Genomic DNA, 24,237 nt, shown 5'->3' on the forward strand with positions numbered 1-24,237 from the left:
ACATGTATTTAGCATCTACATGTTTGGGACCCCTTATGTGCATCATTTCTAAATCTCGCAACACTGAAAAGCAGGATTACTTCATAGATGAGGAAACTGAGGTGCAGAGAGATTAAACACTGTTTGCCCAGGAGAATGGCAGAGTCCAGTGTTGAACGTCGTTAACTGTAGTTCCGAAACCAGCACAGCACGCTGTTTCTCTAAAGAGAGCGTCTGCTCCGGCCCACCTCCATGCACCTCTTTGCAGTCTCACACTTAGTGATGCATATTTTACACAATGGAAATTTGGTTTCAAGATTTTGAATCATAACTATCATTTTGAATTCTTTTTCAGGTAGACTCCCTATCTCCTCCTCTTGTTTGGTTTGGAGGGTTTTTTTTATCATGTTCCCTCACCTGCTGGATATTTCTCTGCCTTTCGTTTTGTTTAGTTTGCAGTGTTTGGGGTTTCCTTTCTGCAGGCTGGAGGTCATAGTTCCTCCTAATTGTGGAGTCTGCTCCTGTGGGTGGGGTTGGACCAGCGGTTTGTGAAAGTTTCTTGGTTCGGGGAACTTGTGTCTGTGTCCTGGTGGATGGAGCTGGATCTCTTCTCTCTGGAGTGCAGTTCAGTGTCCAGTAGTGAGTTTTGGGGTGTCTATCGGTTTGGCATGACTTTGGGCAGCCTGTCTGTTAATGTTCAGGGTTGTGTTCCTGTTTTGCTGGAGGATTAGCACAGGGTGACTTGCACTGGAGCTTGTTGGCTCTTGGATGGAGCTTGGTCTCCCGGTAGGTATGGAGACTTTTGGGTGGGCTCTCATCTATTAATATTCCCTGGGGTCAGGTGTTCTGTGATGGTCCAAAGTTCTGAAGTTGAGCCTCCTGCCTCTGGGTTTTGGTCCCCCTCTTACAGTAGCTTCAAGACTTCTCTGTCCACACAGCCCCGAAGACAAAAGCCCTCGGTTAACAGTGAAACAACCCTCCACAGTCAGGAACACCCAAAGAGTTTCACAGAGTTTTACAGAGAAGAGAAGAGAGAGGAGGGAGGAAGAAGTGACCAGGAGGAGAAAAGGGAGACTCAAAGGGGAAGAGAGCAATCAAGCCAGTAATCAAATCCTTAAGAGAAAATGGATACTAAAAGTTAGACTCTTAAAGGTATAAAATTGATTACAAATATCAAAAAGCAAAAATTAAAAACCTGGAATAGAGATTAGACTTTCAAAAGTACAATATAAAAAAAAGTCAAACACACACACAAAATTTTTAATGTGGAATTTGTTTTTAAAATGAGGTTTTCTTCTTAGAAAGGTAATAGTATGCTATAAAAAATAAAAGTTAAAGAGTAATAAGGAACCATGTTAGGACAGTAGTATAAGGGAAAAATGAAAAAGGATGGGGAAGAAATGGGAAAAAAGAATAAGAATACAAAATTAAACTAAAAAATAATAAGCCCTAAGATAAAAGAGAGACATAATATTCATTAACTGGAAGTTTCACTGTTTTTAGGATGTCATTTTTTTTCCAAAACAATATGTATATTAAATGCAATCTCAGTGAAAATTCCAGCAGTCTATTTTAACTCTACAAGCTGATTCTAAAATTTTAGAAAAGCAAAAAATTTCAAATAGTTTCCAAGAAATCTCAGTAGTAGAGATGATGTCATCTTAATTCTCCAACAGTAATGTGCTTCCAAGTGGCAGTGAGTATGTTTTAGGTTTCTGCTAAAAATACTACCTCCTGAATTTTCTGTCTTTAAAACATCCACTTCTAAAAATTGGGTTATTTGTGTGGAGGTTTTATGAGCTGTGTAAGTATTTTATATATCCTGAAATCAAATCTTTTATCAGAAATATGTTTCTCTGTCAGTGGTTTGCCTGCATATTTTCTTAATGATGACTTTTGATGAGCAGAAGTCTTTTTAATAATGATGAACTATAACATCAATTTTTAAATTGTCGTTGTTTTCTTTGTCTTAACTATGCATCTTTGCCTACCATCATATCTCAAAGCTTTCTCCTGTATTTTCTTCTAGAAGCTTTATAGTTGAGCTTTTACATTTAGATTTATGAGTCACCTCAAGTTAGTTTTGTATATAATCTGAGGAAGGGTTCCAAGCTTGTTTTTTCTCCCAGTATGAGTATCCAGATATTGACCTGGGTTCGATCCCTGGGTTGGGAAAATCCCCTGGAGAAAGAAATGGAGCACTACTGAGATTTCTTGGAAACTTCCCCAGGGCTAGGCTTACAGAATGTATTCTTGAAGAGTAAAGGTATGTTATTTATTTCATTTTGTTTAAAATAATTGTATAATACTTTATTCACCTAAAGAACTAAAGAGCTCCCAGAATACTAAGAACTAACCATCAATTTGTGGGGGGAGAGTTGTAGGGAGAGGGGTTGTTGGTTTTTTTTAAAATAACAACTCACTCTATTTCAGAACTCACAATTGATGAACAGCACTAAGAAAGGGAATCATTTGCCCATTATGTGCAAAAATATTCAAAGAAATAGCCATCTGAATTATCCACAAATTTTCCCCTTATCTGAAACTACTCCCTTTATCATACAAAATATGTTCCTGGAAATTTAGGTAGTATTTTAATAATGGTGTTTTTTCCACGTGTTTAAATAATTTTATCAATGGGTTAAAATATGAGGTCCATTACAAATTATATGACTCAGGGGTGTGGGTCTTATTTAATAGTCTAAGATGGAAAATTTCCTCATCCCTTTTGTATAAAAAGACATTTTATAGCATGGTTTCACTAATGTAGAACCTCAGGTTCATAATAGACATTTCAGCTCAAATCAAATCCATGTTGTATTATGAATTGGATAACAGTAGAAACTTCACTTTTTTCGAAAGAGAATAAAGAATTTATATCCAGTTTCTAGGGCTTTTGCTGATGCAGTGTATTCAGCAGAGGCTAACACAGCTGTGAGTTACGGATCTTCTCTATGAGTGGCGTGGCGTCTTGACATGCCTTGTACTAGGTTCCTATGGCTACTGTAATGAATTGACAAAAGGTGGGTGGTTTGAAACAACAAAAAGTTATCCTCTGACAGTGCTGGAGGCCAGAAGTCTAGATCAGTATCACTAAGCCAAAATCACGGTGTGGTCAGGACCACTTTCCCTCTGAAGACTCTAGGGAAGAATCTGTTTGTGACCTCAGCTCCAGAATGACTTAAATGGAAAAGTATGTGTGGTCACAAAAGTGCCACACTCCAATCTCCATTGGTTTGTGTGCAGTAACTAGACTGAATGTTAACTTACACTTTACTAGTCCCCTGAATAGTCAAGTCAAATAAAAAAAATATTTTTTGCCTACCTACACTTATATCTCCCCCCTTATTAAAAATTGGCATCATGTAAATCTTTAGATGAACATAACAAGATAGACATGTAACAAGGCTCAAATTTCAAAAGAAAATTATAAGAATCTAAACTCAAGTATTACCTAAACAATGATTAATTCTATAAGCATTTGTGATATGCTGGCCTATTCTATGCCAGGCATTAATGTAAGCTCTGAAGAATCAATGATAAAAAAGACATGATGCTGACTTTAAGGAGCTCACCTTGGAACAATGAGATGTGTGGAAGTGAATATCATTATCCAAATTCAAGGTAAAAGCTGTTGAAGTAATGAAGTTGTTCGTTTTTCTCAGGAGACGTGATATCTGCAGTGAGCCTTGAAGGGTAGGGAGGAGTTCTGAGAACACGCAAGGGTTAGAGAAGGCATTCCAGGCAGAATCAACAGTGTGTGCAAAGGCGCTGAGGTGGATGTGTGGGTGTTGTTCATTAGACAGGTCAGATGGCTGGGCTGGTAGGACAGGGTCATATTGAGGGTCTTTACATCAGGGTTGAGAGCTTAGACTTTATCTTACGGGCGTCCCGAAGCCAGTAGAGCTGGACATGATGCCAGTAAGCTTTTTCTGAGCCGTGTGACCTTGTTTTTCTGTTGTGTCTCCTTCAGGGTCAGTTGCAAAGCCAAGTTTGTTACCAGCTACCTCAGGCTCTCTGCTGCAAAAGCAGACTGACTGCTGGAAAGCTTTTTGTAAAATCGTAAAAAAGGATTTAGCTTTTATATTTTAGGAAAAATCCTTCACTCACTTGTTACAGCTTTGGAGGTACCAATGTGGCCTGAGGTGGCAGGGGTCTAGAGACCTGCTTCTCCAATCCAGCTGAAAGAGTTTGATGTATATCCCAGTCACCTGGTGAATCTAGATGTCCATTTTATTGCTCCATGTCTCTGAGCTGGTTTCAGATCATGCAGGATTGTCATAATTTTTACCTTTTGTTGCCTCTACTCCTTCATCTTAGTTGCAGGAGAAATAGCTTGATCTTATGGCAGCATCAAAAGATATATGCTGGCTGTCCCTCTTTGCCCAGCCTGTGGGTTTTGTTTCAGGAAGGCTGGTGGCAGGGAGGAAGGCCGACTAGGGAGGGACCTTGGGGGAAGGGGTTTGCTGCTGAAGCCCCAGCAGATGATAACAGAGATCTGATTAAAGCAGAGGCTTGGAAGCAAATGCTCTCAGGAAGGATGGCCGCCTCAGTCGGCCTTGGCTTCTGGGATTGGCACACGCCCTGGCCCTAAACAGCTGTAACATGGTTTTGGAGGAAGATCTCTTTTTCTCTTCAAAAAAAAAAAAAAAAAAAAAGCAATCAGCCATATCATGGAGGTGTTCAAGAATGTCACGGGTTTAATAAAACCAACTTTTCTGAGTCTAAGCCCCTTTCTGACTGGAGTTGGGGAGTAGACATACAATTTCAGTGGTTTCTGGACCTTCCCTCACTTCCCCAGGGTCTCACAGGATCTGGAAACTTTATGTAGCCCCAGGATATGAGGGGTGAGCCTCTCCCATCCATTGAGGTCATGGTGGGTTCTCTTTTCTTCTGCTCTGTTCTTGACAAGAGGCTTATGCCTCTTCTCCCCTCTTCTCTTTAGTCTATTTTCAAACCGAAATCTGTTCACTACCACAAAAAGCATTTACAATTGCTGTGAGCAGAAAGCTGCCTGGCGTACTTTTAGTCATGTGAGCAAGCTTTCCATTACCTCTGAAGTTCTCATCATCACTGAGGAAGCAGTCTATAAACAGTCACTTTTCCTTTCCCCTACTCAGACCAGGGGGAAGAAAAGATAAAATTCTTGTCCCTGTTCATGATACAGCTAAATAACTATACCAGCTCTGTTTTGTTTTGTTTTTTTCCTAATAAAGACAGTAAGGGTTTGAATAGGTGATATAGTACAGCAATACAATAGTTTTAAATTTTTTCCATGCCTCCCACAATATCCTCTTCATTCCTCTCTTCATTTTTGTTGTTGTTCAGTCTCTAAACCATGTCTGACTCTTTGCCACCCCATGGGCTGCAGTACGCCAGGCTTCCCTGTCCATCACCAACTCCCAGAGTTTGCTCACACTCCTGTCCATTGAGTCAGTGATGCCATCCTCTGTCGCCCCCTTCTCCTCCAGCCTTCAGTCTTTCCCAGCATCAGGATCTTTTCCAGTGAGTCGGCTCTTCATATCAGGTGGCCAAAGTATTGGAGTTTCAACTTCAGCATCAGTCCTTTCAATGAATATTCAGGGTTGATTTCCTTTAGGATTGAATGGTTTGATCTCCTTGCTGTCCAAGGGACTCTCAAGACCTCATTTTACCATTATGTTTGAATTTCTAATCTAATTAAGTTTGTGATTCAGTCAACATTTATTAGATTTCTTTTATGCAGTAGCCCTATGTTGAGTACTCTATTTTCCTCCTAATATCTGGTTGAGAAATGTCAGCAAAGACCTTCATTTAGATGGATCTAGGTATGGAGGGCTGAATATCCCAACCACTACTTTTACAAATACTCTATTTAATGAAGAGGCCAAATGGTGCAATTTAGATGAGAAATTAATGGTTTGGGAACCTGAACTATCTTGGGTTTTTTCTTTTCTCTCTCTTTTGATTGAATTTCTCAACTGAATAATTGAAAAACATCTACATAGTGCTGTGTTGATACACTGAAAAAAAATCATCAGCTTTATCAATGATACCTTCTGCTTTTCAAGGCAGAGACTTGAAATTAAGAAAATATATATATTTTTAAATATATAATTTCTTTTAACAATCAGGAAAACTCCAGTCTTAATGAATAGATGATAATATTTATATGTTATTTTTAGTCCATTGCTCTTTTGAGAAACTATATTTCTTAAATGCGGAGCTCTTAAAAGGGAGAACAAATGAGCTGTGTTTTGATATAAATGGAACTAAAATTAGAAATTATTCAGAGATAAATGGATTTGCAAATCTACTCTAATTTATTCACTCTTTCCCATTTCAAAAGTTCATTGTCTACAGATTGGGCTCAGTGCTGGTACTGGGAGAAAGTAAGGGTGAGCATTGTTTAAGGAGTTTGCAGTATTAATAATCTCATTAATATTCCAATTTTATTAGGCTCTTTAACTTTAAAGTCCTAGAGTTTTAAGAAGACTTAGTGTACTAAAATTCCAGGGTGTTCATTTACTCACTTGACCACAGACACTTAAACAGACTGAAGTCTTACGATCAGGTCAGTGATAACAGCACCTCCTCTTGATTCTATTTGCTCTTGTAGCCACTGCCTCTCTCTTTCCACTTTTTTCCCTTCCGTCCCCTCACCCCGACCCCCACTGCCACAGCACATACGGGTAAACTTCTCAAGACTTTGATTATTGATTTTATCTTTCCTTTCCTCTCCATCCATCACTCACTTTTTTTTTTTTTTTTTTTGACTGCGCCATGCTGCATGTAGGATCTTAATTCCCTGAGCAGGGATCGAACCTGTGGCCCCTGCAGTGGAAGCTCGGAGTCTTAACCCATGGACTGCCAGGGAAGTCCCCGCATCTGCCTGCTTCTGTGCTGACTTTCATCTCCATCTACCTAACCTCTCCAACACTCCATCTTCAGTCCTCACTTTACTCCACGTGTCGCTTCTTGTAACATTTTCTTCTCTTGCTCCATCCTCCCCTGGTTCCCCCCGTCTCCAGGGTCTCCTTTCTATGTGTGTTTGTGCTTAGTCACTCAGTTGTGTCCAACTCTTTGCAACCCACCGGACTCCTTGGTATAGATTCCAACATAAGGCTCGTTCATGTTAAAATTTCTCAAAGCTCAAGTTGTAGGTCACCTTTTCTTCTCATTTTCTAATCTTCACTGAGGTAATCTCATCCTTTGTATACCAACAACTCTCATATTTGCATCTCCTTCCTAGATCTCTCCTCCGAACTTCAGACTTGTGTATCCAACTGTATACTCTCCATCCCCACTTGGAGATTTCCGAGGCTCTTTAAACTCAACATGTCCCACCTGGAACTTACGATCCTTATCTCTTTATGCTGGTGTTTGATATGTCAGCTAATGGCACTATAGTTCTCTCAGCTGCATTATCCTGAAGCCTAGGGATCGGTCTCGAAACTCTCTTCCCCTTAGCTCTGCCTTCCATAGTATCCAGTACATTACCAGTACCTTCTAATCATCTCTCAGATCCATCCATTATTCTGCATCTGTGCTACCTCCCTAATCCAAGCTTACATCTTCTCCTGCCTGGCTTATTGCAGTAGTCAGGAACTGGTCTCTCTCTTTTCTAGCTCAATCTGTCCTCCACACTGCAACTAGAATAGCCTCTTTAAGTTGCAAGTCTGATCAAGTCACTTGGATACTTAAAACTTTTCAATCACTTAGCACTGCTTGCAACAGAAAGATTATGCTCTGACCACTTCTACAGGCCCATCCTGCATCAGCTCCCCACATTGCTCCCTCTGCTCCTCAGATATTAACTTAATCTCAGTTGCTTGAATGCCATGTTTCTTCTGATCACAAGGGCCAGCAGAGTTTTTCGCCTTCTGAACAACTCTTCTCTGTCTGTCCCCCCTAGGCTGCCTGTGTAACTCCCACTCATCTACCAGCTGTAAGGTCAGTTCTTCACAGAAACCTTACCTGACCCCACATACTGCATCAAATCCACCTGTTCTGCACTCACAGCACCACAATCTCAGTAGAAGTTGTCATCCTTAATATTTATACATTTTGTCGTATAAAGGTTTGATTAATGTCTGTCTTGCCCACTAATCTGTTAATTCACTGAGGGCAAGTGCCTTTATTGAATTAACAGATTAAATAAACAGATTTATAATTCTTATCATTTTATCCTCAAAAACCCTGTGCAGTCCCCGGCACATAGTATGCATTCAATATAAATTTGTTGAATAAATGAACAAAGGTGTGAATAAATGAAGGTCATAATGACCCTCCCAAGGTCAAGATGGCAAGACTAAGATTGTAGCCAGGTACTCTAAGTTCCAGTACAGTTACTGTGAAAGTGGAAGTTTAGTCACTCAGTTGTGTCTGACTCTTTGCAACCCTATGGTGGGCAACCCTTAGCCCTCCAGGCTCCTCTGTCCATGGAATTCTCCAGGCAAGAATACTGGCGAGACTTGCCATTCCCTTCTCCAGGGGATACAGATTACTAACCTTCTCAACAAAGAGCTTGTCCTGGATTGTTCTGAATTATCGGAACCAAAGCAACTTCAATTCATCAAGTCCGATTACTCAACCCTACACTTTTCTGCAGATGCCATTTATTTAGCAAGAGGATGCTGTAGATAAGGCAATATTTTTTTTTTTCTACACAAAATGTATGTTATCTTTTTGCTCTATTTGAAGGGGTATTATGATAAACCATGCTACTATTTAAAACTTGTAAAGTTTCTTGAGATTCCCAGAAGAAATACAAGTTATGGGTTACAAAAGAGCAATTTATCTCTTGCAATAGAATTTTCTGTTTAATTTGAAAGGCTAATAACTTCAAAAGTACATTCTCTTAGGTGGGACAGTCATCATCATATTCCCAGCTGCTGTGTATATACCTTCTCTTAGAAGTGAAAAAGGAGAAAGCCATTCTGCTGTGTGGAAGTGCTTTGTGTATTTTATAACATCCAAATAAAATGTTCAGTGGTTGGAGGAGAATCTGCTGTATTTAGGACAAATAGGTTTTCTGTTAGCCCCGAAGAAGCCTGAAGATGTGATTTTCAAGGGTCTTTGTGCTGTGGAAGAAAATGGAATCATTATTTTTGAACTCTTCCTGCTCACGTCAGTGACTCCCACCTGCAACTGATCCACTGGTTATAAGTAGCCATGAATCGCCTTGCAGATTGCAGGCAGTGTAACCAACCAGGGCCAGGCAAAACTGACCTCCTGGTAAGCTTTATTAGCTCTTTCTGTTGAGTTTTGTTTCCATTTTACACCTTGGGGTGGGAGACAGTCTCTACTAACACTGGTGTGGTGTGTCTGTCTCCGACCTGTGTGGAAGGTGTACATTTTTTTTTTTCTTCTCTTCGAGTCTGCTGTCTTACCACTTAAAGTAAATTAAGATGGGTTGTTGTTTGCTTTGGGTTCTGCTGTTGTTATTATTAAGAAATACACTTTCTCTGGGACAAGGGCTTTTTTTCAGTTGAAAAGGCATACTCACATTCTAGGCTGTATTCATAATTGCTTTGTTTGTCACAGGATAACCTCATTCTCAAAAACTCCTTTAAGCTAATCAGCTGGCTCTGGGGGGACCTCATTAGCAAATGAAGAGGAAAAAAAGAAGACTGCAAAATTCAGGTGAATCGACATACTACCTCTTCTTCCTTCTTTCCCTCTAAAAATGTTTCCCCTTTCTCTTCTCTACTTCTGCCCTCCCTCCTCCTCCCTTCTCTTTTTCTTTTCTTCAGTCACTCCCTCTCTGGTCATCGACATTCCTTGATCCTTCCTTTCACTCAGCTTCCCTCCACCATGCCCAAAGCATTCCTGCTGCTGGCTGGTGCCCTGGTACTACCTGGGCTTGTGCAAGGAGCCATGCTGAGAAATGAGGAAAAATGGAAGCCCCTCAACATTCCTAGAAACCGAGATCTGGTAAGAATAGCCACCGGGACATTCCGGGCTGTGGGGTGAAATCAGCATCTCCCTGGAGTTATGCTCACTGCACTCTGCTAGACAACAGTGGAGACAGGCTGCCGAGGGTTGAGAAGATGCCCCAGCAGGGCTAGAGGTGAATTTTGCTAGCCTATAGCCAGTGTTCTAGTGTTTCTCTAGCCGATTTACATTTGTTTCTGTGTGAAGAAACAAATTTATATTTAGAAATGATTTTATACACACATAGCACATTACATTTGTAAATGATCTTATACACATATTGACTTCATAGCCTTGATTTCTAATAAATATACAAAATTAAGAGTGTAACAGGGAATTGCATTTTGCACAGCTTAGGTTGAACTGATAATAAAACAGACTGTCATATAACCAACACTTGCAAAGCCCAGTTGCAAAATCTGAAGGTTAACCTGTATTCTTGTCAATTTGCTAGGTGTTATTTTCAGCATAAAGTTATCTTGGAAATATAATTCAAAACATCAGTAAAAATTCTCATTTAAAAATATGCCAAATATAGCAAACATGCTGACTTTATGATTTCACAATACTATTTTTCTAAAGAAAATTATGTAAAATATAACAATATAGTATTAAAATAATCTAATAGCACTTGCGTAGCTTCTGTGTATTTGCAGAACACACAGCTGAAAACCCCACATCCAAAACGACTGGCTCTGTTTCACCATCAGTCAGAGAGGAGGCATCTGAGCTCTGAGCACTGTGGGGTTCAGGGGGCAAAATGAGGGAAAAAATACTCACCTTTGAGTGCTTGGGGTATTTAAGTTATAAATGACATTGAACATTTCTTTCTCTCTTCAGTTTTTTAGGACTCTTCAGGCATATTTTAAAGGAAGAGGTCTTGATCTTGGGAGGTTTTCAGATACTTTCTCCATGAATGAGAATCCCAGGCCTCTCTCCTTGCAGTCAGAACTTATTGCTTCTGCATTTGCAGATTATGAAGAACAGAAAAACTCCCTCTCCAATTACCTCAAAGGCTGACTGTTTCCTCTGAGTGCAGGTAAAATTTATCCCTTTATCCCTGCTGCTGCTGCTGCTAAGTCACATCAATCGTGTCCGATTCTGTGCGACCCCACAGACAGCAGCCCACCAGGCTCCCCCGTCCCTGGGATTCTCCAGGCAAGAACACTGGAGTGGGTTGCCATTTCCTTTTCCAATGCAGGAAAGTGAAAAGTGAAAGTGAAGTCGCTCAGTTGTGTCTGACTTTTAGCGACCCCATGGACTGCAGCCTCCCAGGCTCCTCCATCCATGTTATTTTCCAGGCAAGAGTACTGGAGTGGGGTGCCATTGCCTTCTCCCCCTTTATCCCTAGATCTCTCTAAACATATAAGTGAGTCATAAAGAGGTTTGGAAAATATTTATTTGAATAAATGATTTTATTTCCTTACATAAATAAGTGCTCAATTCTGATCATACTCGTCACTGTTAATACTCAGATTTGGTTCATATATTTTACAGTCTGGTTTTAAAAAGAAAGGACAGTTAGTAATTTTCAAAGCATAGCTTTCTGGGGAGAAGAGATATATTAAAATGGTAGAATTATCACTCAATAGAATTATGAGATACAATGAAAAATCACCTATTCTTATATCTTTTTTCAGACCAGGTCATATAGCTAAATTATGTGGAAAATCGTATGTAAAGAAATATATTGAATTGTCCAGTTGGATTAAATAGAAATTAAAAAGTTAAAAGAATGGTTTCTTTGGGAAGAAATTATTAAGCATATATTTGAGCTTGAACTTCCTCACCTAGTGGGGAGGAAAAGGTAGAATATTAGTAAAGATGGCACTTTATCATGGGAAAAAATTTAGAAATTTATGTCTAAGATTTAATTTTTTATTCATATTACTTTAGCATTCCTATCAAATAAATACCTACTATTTAAAAAGGAACAGGTATGGTACAAAGAAAATACATTATGATTCTAGTCTATTAACTTTTTGTTTTTCTGAATAGTAAAGGGAACCAAATCATAATTAAAATCTACTCCCATTCTTTCATGGGCATATGGATGGAATTATGAGGAAGCAAACCATTGTTGCACTTGATTATGATTGTGAAAGGATTTTGATGATTAGCTACTTTAAATGTGATAACTTAAAAAAAATGATTGTTATTCTAACAAGAGGATGCAATTTACTGTGTGGCATATACACTTGAAAACTGTCCTATAATGAGAAAATAAGATACAAGAAAAACAAGTATATTAATGAAGGCTTCCGTTGACTATTTTCACACTCGGCCCCAAGGGTAACATACACTAAAAAGAGAATAATTATTAATACCACATATCTGTTTCAGTATGGGACAGTATTGCATACAAGCTGTTTTTTAAGCCTTAGTTTATTCATCTATAAATTGCATATATGGATCTCTAACTCAAAGAAAGTTTTAGGGAAAACATCAAGTACATATACTCATGTAAGCACAAAATGAGATAATGTTTAAGGGCAGGAAAAAAAAGAGCACCATTAGTGGTACTGTAATATAATAAGAATTATTCAACTTTGTGAAAGAAGCAAAATTTCTGATTTGGAGAATATTTCATAATTACAAGCTTTCCAGTTCTAACAACTCTGATTAGGAAATGAAGACAAAAAGAGTTTTCACTGAAATATGTTGATCTTTGGGTCTTTGGGTTAATTGTATAATCTTCATTTCTATTTCATTATAATGTTTTCTTTTTCTTTCAGAAGTCTGGTGGTTTTAAAACTACAGATGAAGCTTCTCACTAGAAAAATTCAGTCTTGATCATGGCTAAGTTTTTGTGTGTGTTTTTCCCCCTCCACTTTTATCAGTCTGCAATGATTTTATTCTGTATTTCCAGATTTACATGTAAATAGTTTGAGCTTTGGGACATATGTGACTTATGTGCATGGTTTTTTTCCTACTCAGTAATCATAGATATCAATATAGCACTGCATATATTTGCAAGGATTACAAAAACACCATAAAGTCAAAGGAAATTATGATCTTATAAATTAGTTTCATTTCAGCTGTGTTCTATGTTCCTTTTTTATCATTGGTGTTTTTATTTGAAAGGGACATTGATCATTTTTACTTTAGTTCATTATCTGTAACAGGAATTTGGGTTTAAAATGTATCTTTTTCCTAAACAGAACATACATTCCCATTGTCAGCATATGCTATTAAAAGACCCCATAGTCTTAGTTTCATATCAAGAGAGAGTAAGTAATGAATATCCACAATAAAGTTGAAATGGAAGACAAAGAAACGTGGGATTTTAGGAGTTGCTTGGGCCTCCGGGAGATGTTCTCTGCCCTGATGTTCAGAGGTGGACATTGTGCTACAGCAGATATCTTGGTTAAGTCGCTAAGTCGTGTCCGACTTGCAACCCCATGGGCTGTAGCCTGCCAGGCTTCTTTGTCCATGTGATTCTCCAAGCAAGAATACTGGAGTGGGTTGCCATTTCTTTCTCCAGGGGCTCTTCCTGACCCAGGAATCGAACCCAGATCTCCTGCATTGCAGGTAGATTTTTTTTTATCAACTGAGCTACAAGGGAAACCCTACAGCAGATATCTTAGGAAACTACAGCCTCAGGAAGGGAGGGTAGAAACAGGCAGATTTCCCTTCTTTCATAACCAGCCCTCGGCGGTCGGGCCTCGCGGGCCGCGGACGCTCCTCTTCGCCCGGCCGCCGCCTCTTCCGGCCGCTCACCTGGGCCCCGCCCGGGCGCCAGGATGAAGGACCGGCTGGAGCACCTGAAGGCCAAGCAGCTGACGCAGGATGATGACGCCGACGAGGTCGAGATCGCTGTTGACAACACAGCTTGCATGGACGAGTTCTTCTCCGAGATCGAGGAGACGCGAGTCAACATTGACAAGATCTCCGAGCACGTGGAGGAAGCGAAGAGGCTCTACAGTGTCATCCTCTCTGCGCCCATCCCCGAGCCAAAAACCAAGGACGACCTGGAGCAGCTCACTGCCGAGATCAAGAAGAGGGCGAACAATGTCCGGAACAAACTGAAGAGCATGGAGCAGCATATTGAGGGGGATGAGGTGCGGTCGTCGGCAGACCTTCGGATCCGCAAATCCCAGCACTCTGTCCTGTCCCGGAAGTTTGTGGAAGTGATGACCAAGTACAACGAGGCCCAGGTGGACTTCCGTGAGCGCAGCAAAGGGCGGATCCAGCGGCAGCTCGAGATCACTGGCAAAAAGACCACCGACGAGGAGCTGGAGGAGATGCTGGAGAGTGGGAACCCTGCCATCTTCACCTCGGGGATCATCGACTCTCAGATTTCCAAGCAAGCCCTCAGCGAGATTGAGGGCCGGCACAAGGACATCGTGAGGCTGGAGAGCAGCATCAAGGAGCTCCACGACATGTTCATGGACATCGCCATGCTGGTGGAGAACCAGGGGGAGATGTTAGATAACATAGAGCTGAATGTCATGCACACGGTGGACCATGTGGAGAAAGCTCGGGAGGAGACCAAAAGAGCCGTGAAGTACCAGGGTCAGGCCCGGAAGAAATTGCTAATTTTCATTGTGGTAGTAGTTGTGTTGCTGGGCATTTTAGCATTGGTTATTGGACTTGCCGTTGGGCTGAAGTGAGGGCGGCCCGGAGGCGGCCATGCTGACATGTGTGGCCGAGTCTTACTGTCGCTCTTCACCGTCACCCTGGGTGCTGACCAACCAGCATCTCCTCCCCCTGCCTGTCGTAGAGCCCGGTTTCACCCCAGCCTGGTGTGGCCGCCACCCCTGTCTTCAGATGGGAGCGGAGTGTGAATGGCCTTCCTGAGAGAGTGAGCCCCATTCCTTTGTTTCCCTGTAACCACCCCTGGACCCGACCCGGCAAACGGTCCCGCCTGGAGGAGCCTCAGCTCCTGATGCAGGCCGTGCCACCCTTCCTGCCCCCCAGCTCTGAAGCGCCTTCTCCTGGACTGCAGGAACCAAGCTAGCTTCTCTGTCTCCCCTCGATGCGTCAAACTGCGTCCTGTGCCTCGGAGAGCCTCGCCGAGCCCTCCCCAAGGCACTGTGCTGTCTACCTCACGAGTTCTCCCCAGCATTGTGATGGTTGGGTGTTTTTAAAAGTGGGCTATCTTTAACAAAATAAGGGGATTCTTCCAAGTTTGGCAACAGTAAGACTTGGGCCTGCGTCTCCAGCCTGGCAGGATCCCAGTCATCCCAGCTTATTGTCCTTGCCTGAGGGCAGGAGGCGCTGGCAGAGGTTGCCGTGGTCTCGGAAGCTGACTTCTCTGAAATGCAGCCTTGAAATGAAGCTCTCAGTGTGCTGAGCTCCGTGGCCGACTTCCACCTCTGTCTCTGTTGTACGTCCTCACGTGGACTCAGGGAGGCACCACCTGAGACTGTCATCTGAGGTTGCTGTCTGGCCAGGCTGGGCTGTGGGGTCACCATTCCCACGTCTGGGCCTGGGGAGCTGGCTGTTTACTGCTAGAGCGATGGCAGAGAAGCTGCTGCGGGGAGGCCCAGAATAACCAGTCCTGTAAAATCAGCCAGGGCTGAGGTGCTTGATTGAGTCTCAGGCTCTGGGGAGCTTTCAGACGGGGGCAGCTGTGAGTATTCAGGCATTTCATGTGTTCCAGATGTATTTTTATAATCGTATGTGTGACATGTATGTACATATATGCATGGGTCTCTCAGGAAGTAGGGAACTGGAAGTGAGGATATTCGAACCTCAAAAGAATAACTTGAGCTAGGCCAAAAATCAGGTAAGAGACTTTCGCTTACCTGCAGCTGCATCATAATAGAAAGGTGATCTTCTCATGTCATAGGGAAACTTGCTGTTTTCTGCACAAGCGCTCAGAGAACCCAGATGGCTGGGGTGGGCACCAGGCCGGTCCCCGTTAGCAGACAGAAGGAGGGATGAGCTCGACACCCCTCCCTGCTTGCTGCCTGGGCTAGGCTTGTCCTGACAACATCCCATCGCAGTCTGGTATCGTTCGCGTGACCGCGGGGGTGTCCTGTGTCCAGGACTAAGCCAGCTCGGGAAGCCAAGGTCCACTCAGCAGTCTTCCTGCTCCCAGGTTAGATGCCTTGTGGCCCCACTTGTCATGGAGGAAGCAACAGCCAGGAGATTTTTAAGCGTAGTTTCTGTGCTGAGCCAGTGTGAGCCCCCGAGACTCCCGGCTGGTCCCGGCCAGCCTCCTGATTCATACCTCAACTTTGACTTTAGTGCTTTTTAGGAGAGGGGAGCAGCCTGACACAGGCACCCCGCCTTCCTGTGCCAAGGCTACTCACTCAGCCAGCGCCCAGCACTCGGACGGAGCCGAGGGGCCCCCATCGCCTGTGGCTGTGATGTCTGACTCTGGCCGGGCTTCGGCAATGCAGGCAGCCAAGTGCCAATCACAGACCTGTGCTCTCCTGAGACTGAGGCCTGAGGCTTATCATTTGGATACAACAAGTGAAGGGTTGTTTTGTTCTTTTTTTAAAATGTAAACTGGATGATGTTAATTGCTAATTTAAAAATAAATGACTCTATATATCAATTGTGGAAAAAAAAAAACAACAAAACATAACCAGTCCTCTTCCTCTACCCACCCCTCCCCAACTCAGGCTGAATTAGTCTGATTCTCATATTCTTATTTGTAACAACTACTTTTGTTTATGAAGAGCTGTATCATTTTTTCTGATTTCTGCAAAAAATAAATAAATAAATAAAAACACGTTGTGCTGGAAGCACACACTGTAATCCTAATGACATTAGTCTGTGCGTTCCAAAGTAGTTTTATGTGGCTTTTTTGGTGGATGATTGAATATGAATAATAAAATATGCAGGAACAGGTTATATATCTGGTTCAGTATGTTCTATGTAAGTAGTCATATAAGTGTCTGTTTTCCCTGGAGAGTTGTGAGATATTTGTGAGCCAAGATCATATCTAAGCCATTTTTTTATTTCTCCAGCACCTACTACAATGTCTTGCATGTAGCAAGCACTCAAAAAATACTTGTTGAATTGAACTAAATGTGTGTTATTTTGCTATCAATAGCAAATGTAACGGAAGCTGCTTCTAGTTAATGCCAAGATTTTTTGTTTAACCATTTAAAGGATGTAACTAATTATTGATATTATTCCTCATAAAAATATAGCCTATGCAGACAAATGATAGAGTGTCAGGGATCCTTCACCACTGTCCAGTTCCACTCAAATACCTAAGGGACAGGCTTTCCCTTTTCCTTTCACCACTCCTGCTCTGGTTGTCAAGACCTCCAAAAAGGAATGCTTTAGCAGTTTCAAGGTCTTTGAAAATGAAGAGCATCCACGAGGGACTTTTAGCTGTGAGCTTGCAAAGTCTCAGAGGAGCATGCATCCTTTCTGCCGAAAAATTCCCCACAACTGGCAGGTAGCTGTCGATGGGAGGCCTACACTTCACTAGACTAGAGTTTCTCAACGGTGATGGGATTGTCAGTTGGGGAAGGACAAGTCTTCATAGTGACCATTTAGCACACCTGGTCCCCAGACAATATATAGTGGCATATTAGTGATTCCGCCCCCACCCCCCCCCCCCCCATTATTTTGACAACCAAAACCTCCCTAGTAGTGTTTCTAGAAGGTCACTGGGGAAGTGATTTTGTTCAGGCTAAGAACTGTCGTCAACGGAAGAGTAGTGTTTCCTGCAATGAAAATACTAAGTGTTCTGCAGGTGATCTAGGCTCCCAAGGGGTCTGTGATCCTTCTTTCTTAGGTCCTTGACAGCCTCTCAACACTGACTCTGGTCCTCTTTGATGAGCATCCCATTCCCTGTCCCCAAGACATGGCCTGTTGGCCCCTATCCCAGGTCTAGTGTGGTCAAGAACTATTAAGGGTGCGAGATTTTGTCCAGTTTGCAAGCTACACACTAGCTCCTACAATTTCACAAATCTTGGTGGACCCTGAGATCCCTGGGTCTGAGGCAACAGATTTTATTATTCATGGCTCAGGAGGCAGCTTGAGTTTTACATTCGCATTCGTTCTCCTTGTCCCCCAGGTATCATGGGGGCCATGTGGGGGTGGGTCCTGGTGTTTACTGGGCATGAATTGATTTGTGCCACAGCCAAGGAACCCCAAACTTAGGAAATCCTCACTCATACAAGGGGGCTACGTGCCCAAATATGCCCAACCTTTGTCCCAGAGGGAAACATCTTTATTATATTGGTCAGGAAACAAATCTGTCCTCTGCCCCAAAGGGAGACAGTATTTCTGTGTTTCAAGGCTGTTTGTTCTCCAGACATCCTTGAAAAGATAGCCCAGAGGGAAAGCAGTGACAAGCTTTTGCAGAGAAGACAACCATGGAAAAACTGCCTCCCCAAAAGCGTCATACCCCATCTTGACTCCTCCACTTGAGAAAGGGGAGTCGTGACCTCCCTGTGTACGCTTCATGCTCTGATCATCGTATAAATTCAGTGTTCTGCTTTCTGCTTTCCTCAGACATTTCATTTTGATTCTCAGAAATAAGTCGGAAAGCCTGAAAAGTTTTTTCTTGCTATTTTCATTACTGCTGTAACAATTCCACTTCATCTCAAGGTAATGTGGATGCCTCTGACTCACCAGTGGACACATTACTTACAAAGAAGTAGAGAAAGGAAAAGCAGAAAGATTACAATTCCAAGACATGTTGCTATAATATATTCTGACCTATAAAACAATGATCATCAAGGTGTTCCATAGCAGAAAAACTGTCACCCCCTTGCTCCCTCTTCAGTTCTCCACAATGTGAATCTGTATCTTCACAATTATTATTCCCATATTCCAGGCATCCAGTAACAAAATAAAATTCCATGGACAGAGGAGCCTGGCAGGCTACAATCCATGGGGTCACAAAGCGTTGGACACAACTGAGTGACTGAGCACACAGGCCATCTGGGTCTCAGGAGAACATTCTCGTTACCAGATGGCCGCTCTTCTCCCTTTGATTTCCTTCTTTTCTCCTAGGAGACTTAGGACTAGAGACTCTTGACTTCCTCTCAAGTGCAGTTCCCTGGATGCCTGGAGAAATTCAGGGGGGAATTGACCTGTTAGGAATTTCTGTGAGTTACCTTGCTAGCCTCCCATATTTTATACCCAGATAGGGCCCTGGGGATCCTTTATCATGAGAAAGGAATGACTTTTAGCTGTGGGATATTTTTCTCTCACCTGGGAGTTCCCCTCTTGCTGGTCCTGGTCCTCATTCTGCCATCAAACAGTGGCTTTTCTGCATCTGGATTGTCATAAAGAGGCACTAGTGGCCGAGTCAGGTGTTAGGCTCCCTGTAACTTGTCCTTGACCTCAGCTTCATATTGAGCTGCATTCCATACTTCTACTCCCTTGCCTATTCTAAAAGCACTTTCAGTTCCATCCAGTTGAATTCATCAATGTGATTTAAGCACAGATTACTAGCCTAGAGAGGAGAGTCCAATAAGATGTATCAGGTAGTGCTGTTCTCAAGATGTTGACAGCAAATGTCTTTAGAATAGGACAATAGAGAAAGTTATAATGCAGTGTAAAATATAAAGCACAGGAGTGTGTAGGTTGACGGAGAGTTCCACTGAGGAGAGGCAGTTGTTTAGTCCCTAAGTTGTGTCCGACTCTTTGGGATCCCATGGATTGCAGTGCAGCAGGATCCTCTGTCCATGGGATTTCCCAGCCAAGAATACTGGAGTGGGCTGGCATTTCCTTCTCCAGCAGATCTTCCCTACCCAGGGCTTAAATTGGCAGGCATATTCTTTACCACTGAGCCACCAGGGAAGCCTCAAGGAGAGACAGTATTAATTCCAATTATGGGATTTGGAGTCAGATAGACCAGGCTTCGAATCCTGGCTCTACTACTAATTAAAAGACGCTTCCTTCTTGGAAGAAAAGCTATGACAAACCTAGACAGCATATTAAAAAGCAAAGACATCACTTTGCTGACAAAGGTCAGTATAGTCAAAGCTATGGTTTTTCCAGCAGTCATGTATGGATGTGAGAGTTGGACTAAAAAGAAAGCTGAGCACTGAAGAATTGATGCTTTTGGACTGTAGTGTTTGAGAAGACAATGAGAGTCTGTTGGACTGCGAGATTAAAGGAGTGAATAGTAAAGGAAATCAGTCCTGAGTATTCATTGGAAGGACTGAGGCTGAAGCTGATACTGTGGCCACCTGATGCGAAGAGCCCACTCATTAAAAAAGACCCTGATCCTGGGAAAGATTGAGGGCAGGAGGAGAAGGGGACGACAAAGGATGAGATGGTTGGATGGTATCAGCGACTCTATGGACATGAGTTTGAGCAAACTCAGGCGATAGTGAAGACAAATGATAGAGTGGGGAAGCTTGGCGTGCTGCAGTCCATGGGGTCACAAAGAGGTGGACACGACTGAGCGACTGAACAACCAAAGATCAAATTAAAGAACAAATATTTTTGAGGGAAATACTGTAGATGAAGGAACACTTTCTTCAAGCACGTTCCCCAACTTCTTAACAAGCTTAACCCAGAGGCTTGAGCCCAGCTGCAAACTCCGAGTCCTGGAAGCTGGGAGGGTCCAGATGAGGTCCCGCCTACTCGCGCGCTCCTGTTGACGCCTCCAGGAAGAAGCCTGGATTAGAGGCGCAGCAGCTGCAGCAGCTCCAGATCAGGTCCCGCAGCAGCAGCAGCAGCGGCCCCGGAACGTGAACGCGGCGGCTGCGGCGCGGGCCGAGCCAGTTTCCCGGAAGGACTTCGGGTCCTTGCTTTTAGCGGCTCGGCGCGGGGTTAGCGTCTGGGAGTCTCTGCTGTTCCGTTTCTCTGTCCTGGTTCCTGGAACTGCGTCGCAGAACCCCGCAAGCATGTCGGGGTTCAGCCCGGAGCTCATCGACTATCTGGAAGGGAAGATTTCCTTTGAGGAGTTCGAAAGGAGAAGAGAAGAGAGAAAAACCCGCGAGAAGAAAGTGAGGAGATGATAGGCCTGGATGCTCTGTCTTGTCGCCCTAGCACACTTAAGAGATGTGAAGGACCCACTAACCCCATTCACCCTTATGGGGCGGGCCGCGTACCTCTAGCGGTTTCTTTCCCCTTTTACCGAAACTCCGGTTCTCCCATTATCCCTGTGCTAAACTCTTTAAAACATTTCACTCACCAGAAAGCTTTTGTCTCGGTGGTAACTACTTCTCTCTCTTTTTACTGTTGTTAAATAGTACATTTTATTTTTTTTTTTACTTGAGGGTAGCTTAACGCTGGTAGATTAAATGGGGTGGAGGTGGGGTGTGGGAAGTAGAGTTTGGAGTCAGTTTGTATCTGGTTCAAGTCCTAGCTTTGCCGCTGTATTTTTGTGACTTTGAACGCGCAACTCACCACTCTTCTTTAGGCCTCAGTGGCCATTTCCGGACGGAGTGGTTTCAGCTCCCATTTTTGAGGAGTCTCCCAATGGTGTGATGTAATCCTCCACAGAAAGAGTGAATTTTTTTGTCTGATAACAAAAAATTCTCTGGTAAATGAGGAAATACATGACTTTTTCATGTCTCTTCACTTGAAGTCAGAGGGAAAAGAAAAAAAGGCTGCAATGTGTAGATTAATGAAAGTCTCAAGGTTTTTAAAATTATTTTTTACAAATGACTGATTCAGACTGAAGAATGAGACCCAAGTACAATGACATGCCTTGACAATATTCAAATTTAGATTCCACATACTATGTAGGTGTTCAGAGCTCAGGTTTTATAGAAATAGAAAATGAGACAGATGTTCTGTTCTCAGCTGGAAAGAGCTAAATGTGCATTTGTTTTTGGAGTCATTAATTAATTTTTAATCCCAGAGTCTTCAGGAAAAAGGAAAGTCATCAGTTGAAGAAAATCCAAATGACTCTGAAGTTCCATCATCATCAGGAATAAACTCTACCAAATCTCAGGGCAAAGATGCCAATGAAGGTATGTTAAGATCACTGCCTGCATTAGATGTTAAGGGTATCTAATAATTTAGTGAAAGTGGTTTTTTTTTTTTTAATTGCTGTGGTATTCTGTTGTTGATACCTGGCTTTTTAGGAACATAGTACATGGTATATAATAGGTGCTAAATATGTATTTGTTGAATTATTGATTATAGTGCTGCTTAGTGGGTTGTGTTTGTGGAGAAGGGTTTCAAATCTGCATCAATGTTTGGGAACCTTTTGGGGTCATTGTTTTTTAAATTGACCCTCTCACGTGGTTGCTAATTATTCCAGGCTATACTCCCCTAAATTGTAATGAATTATAATTCTATACAAAGGGCTTCCAAATCGCTTCTTTAATTATGAGAGGTAAGATAGAAATGTCAGAGTGGATGGCCAGTTGGCTGTCCACATGGGACCTTACACACAGCATAGATATCTTGGTGTGTTACCTCATTCCAGGGTCCAGTCCTCAGCGCCACACGACCAGATACTAAATTTGGTTACTGCACCCAGACCAATTAAACTTATGAGAGCCTAAGTGATGAATTAGTAGGCAAATTATTAATTTCTGGTGATTGATCAGAATACTAATGATAGTTTGTGGTATCCAGTCATTCATATCAAGTAATCTGGGATGCTGAACTATCAATTAGAATTTAAATTTGGGCATAGGGTCTAATTGAGAACTAAAACTTTCTTGCCTTACTGGGTAGAAATGGAGGCTGTGCAGGAGACCTAGGTTCTATCCCTGGGTCGGGAAGATGCCCTGGAGAAGGGAATAGCTACCCACTCCTGTATTCTTGCCTGGAGAATTCCATGGACAGAGGCGCCTGGGGGCCACAGTCCATGGAGTCACAAAGAGCTGGACATGCCTGAGCAACTAACATTTTCATGTAATAAGGTCTAATTGAGAACTAAGATAAACTTTCTGGCCCTAGTGGGTAGAAATGGAGGCTGATTCTTTTCATTCTAAACAAATAAGACTTTACACAGAGAAAACACTAGTTGGGTGAACAGAAAATGAACAGGTTTTGTCTGCCTCCTTGGACCAAGTGGGAAAGAAAGGGCAAAGAGGAGAGAAAATTAGAATTATAGATTGTTTTCTAGGCAAGTGGAGTGAAAAAGCAGGCTGAAGTTGTTCTAAAATCTGTGAGTCCTTCTTTATCTGCTCAGAGGAAGAGCTGCTCTTCCATCGTACTGTTGTCTTTGAGGTGCAAGTATAGTAGCAGGGGTGCTTGCCAGTTTTCCACCAGTGAAAGTGAAAGAGTCAATCGCTAAGACATGTCTGACTCTTTGCGACCCCGGGGACTGTAGCCCATCAGGCTCCTCTGTCCATGGGATCCTCCAGGCCAGAATAAGAGGTGGTCAAAAAAGGTGGTTTCTTGAATCAGTGCTTTCTGCTTACCGTGAGCAGTCAGGCATACTAGCCTCAGCTCAAGCTCCCAGTTTCCTAGGAACGTATTTTGTATACTGACTTTATATTCAGGAACCTTGCTAAATTCATAAATTCTGACAGTTTTGGCGCATAGATTCTTTTGGATATTCTATGTATCATCATGTAATCTGTGAATGACAGTTTTATTTCTTTGTTAATCTTTATGCTTTTATTTCTCTTCCCTTATTACATTGATTGGGATCTCCAGTAAAATCTTGAAAGGAATGGTGATAGTAGGCTTGTCTCATTCCCAGTATCTTTGGATAATTAGCCATTAACTGTGTTTGTGGAACCTTTTTTGTAGGTACTTTTTATCAAGTTAAAGGTATTCTCTTACATTTCTGTTGACTAAAAATTTTTATTAGGAACAGGTGTTGGGTTTTATCAAATGCTTCTCTGGGGGAATTTGCTGACAGTTAAGTGGTTAGAATTCAGTGCTTTCACTGCCAAGGTCTGAGTTTCATCACTAGTTGGGAAACTAAGATCCTGCAAGTCATGCAGCATGGCCAAAAAAGCTTCTCTGTATCAAGATGATTGTATGACTTTTCTCTTTTTTTCTGTTACTGTAATAAATTTTATTGGTTTGTTTTACAACTTTCTCTTTATTTTGGGTGTTTAGAATTCTTGAAGATGATCATTATGATGTCATAGTAATTATTACTATAATATTTGTTCCTCAAAACATGTGGGTTTTTTTCATTCTCTTCTTCCTTAAATATATTGACTGTCTTGTTTGTCTAGCATCTTTGGGGTTTGAGGTTATTTTATATAAGTGAGTAAGCTTTAGCATTTTTTAATAAATATATTTATGTACATTTATTTTAACTGTTTTGTTGTAGTTTTTCTAAAATATGCCACATCTCTGATTTAACAACAAATTGGCTTCTAAACTTTTCTTTATTATTCAAGATAATCATTATAAACTTAGAGAAATCATTTTACTGTAGTGATCTCCGCAGATACAGAGGAAATATGTCATGTTATTTTGTTCCTGAAGTAATGATGCTGTTTTAATAATAGCATTTATTAAGCTCTTACTGTATGCTGGGCATTT

The 24,237-nt window shown here is 42.0% G+C and overlaps 3 protein-coding genes across 4 annotated transcripts in view; all 3 read left to right on the plus strand.

Annotated features, from left to right (window-relative positions):
* The first annotated feature begins 560 nt into the window (after positions 1–560).
* On the plus strand, positions 561–12,927 carry C8H2orf66 (chromosome 8 C2orf66 homolog). Of its 2 annotated transcripts, none has more exons than XM_061147954.1 (5): positions 561–618; positions 9,505–9,603; positions 9,763–9,894; positions 10,735–10,933; positions 12,630–12,927. In XM_061147954.1, exons 3-4 carry the CDS (start codon positions 9,775–9,777, stop codon positions 10,912–10,914), a joined length of 300 nt encoding a protein of 99 aa, XP_061003937.1. In that variant the 5' UTR covers positions 561–618; positions 9,505–9,603; positions 9,763–9,774; the 3' UTR covers positions 10,915–10,933; positions 12,630–12,927. The 2 variants fall into 2 exon arrangements, with proteins under 2 accessions (XP_061003937.1, XP_061003938.1); XM_061147955.1 differs by lacking the exon at positions 561–618 and adding an exon at positions 9,166–9,195.
* A 646-nt stretch (positions 12,928–13,573) lies between these two features.
* Positions 13,574–14,817, plus strand: LOC133061014 (syntaxin-3-like). Its single transcript, XM_061149095.1, has one exon. The coding sequence runs from the start codon at positions 13,638–13,640 to the stop codon at positions 14,505–14,507; it is 870 nt and encodes a 289-aa protein (XP_061005078.1). The 5' UTR covers positions 13,574–13,637; the 3' UTR covers positions 14,508–14,817.
* A 5,677-nt stretch (positions 14,818–20,494) lies between these two features.
* GTF3C3 (general transcription factor IIIC subunit 3) overlaps positions 20,495–24,237 on the plus strand; it is a 28,201-nt gene continuing 24,458 nt past the window's right edge. The window contains exons 1-2 of the mRNA XM_061149096.1: positions 20,495–20,774; positions 21,635–21,746. Of these exons, the coding sequence (XP_061005079.1) occupies positions 20,673–20,774; positions 21,635–21,746 (214 nt within the window). The 5' untranslated portion in view covers positions 20,495–20,672. The remainder of the gene's footprint in view (positions 20,775–21,634; positions 21,747–24,237) is intronic.

Source organism: Dama dama, chromosome 8 (assembly GCF_033118175.1).
Source record: "Dama dama isolate Ldn47 chromosome 8, ASM3311817v1, whole genome shotgun sequence".
In the NCBI taxonomy this organism is placed as follows: Eukaryota; Metazoa; Chordata; class Mammalia; order Artiodactyla; family Cervidae; genus Dama; species Dama dama.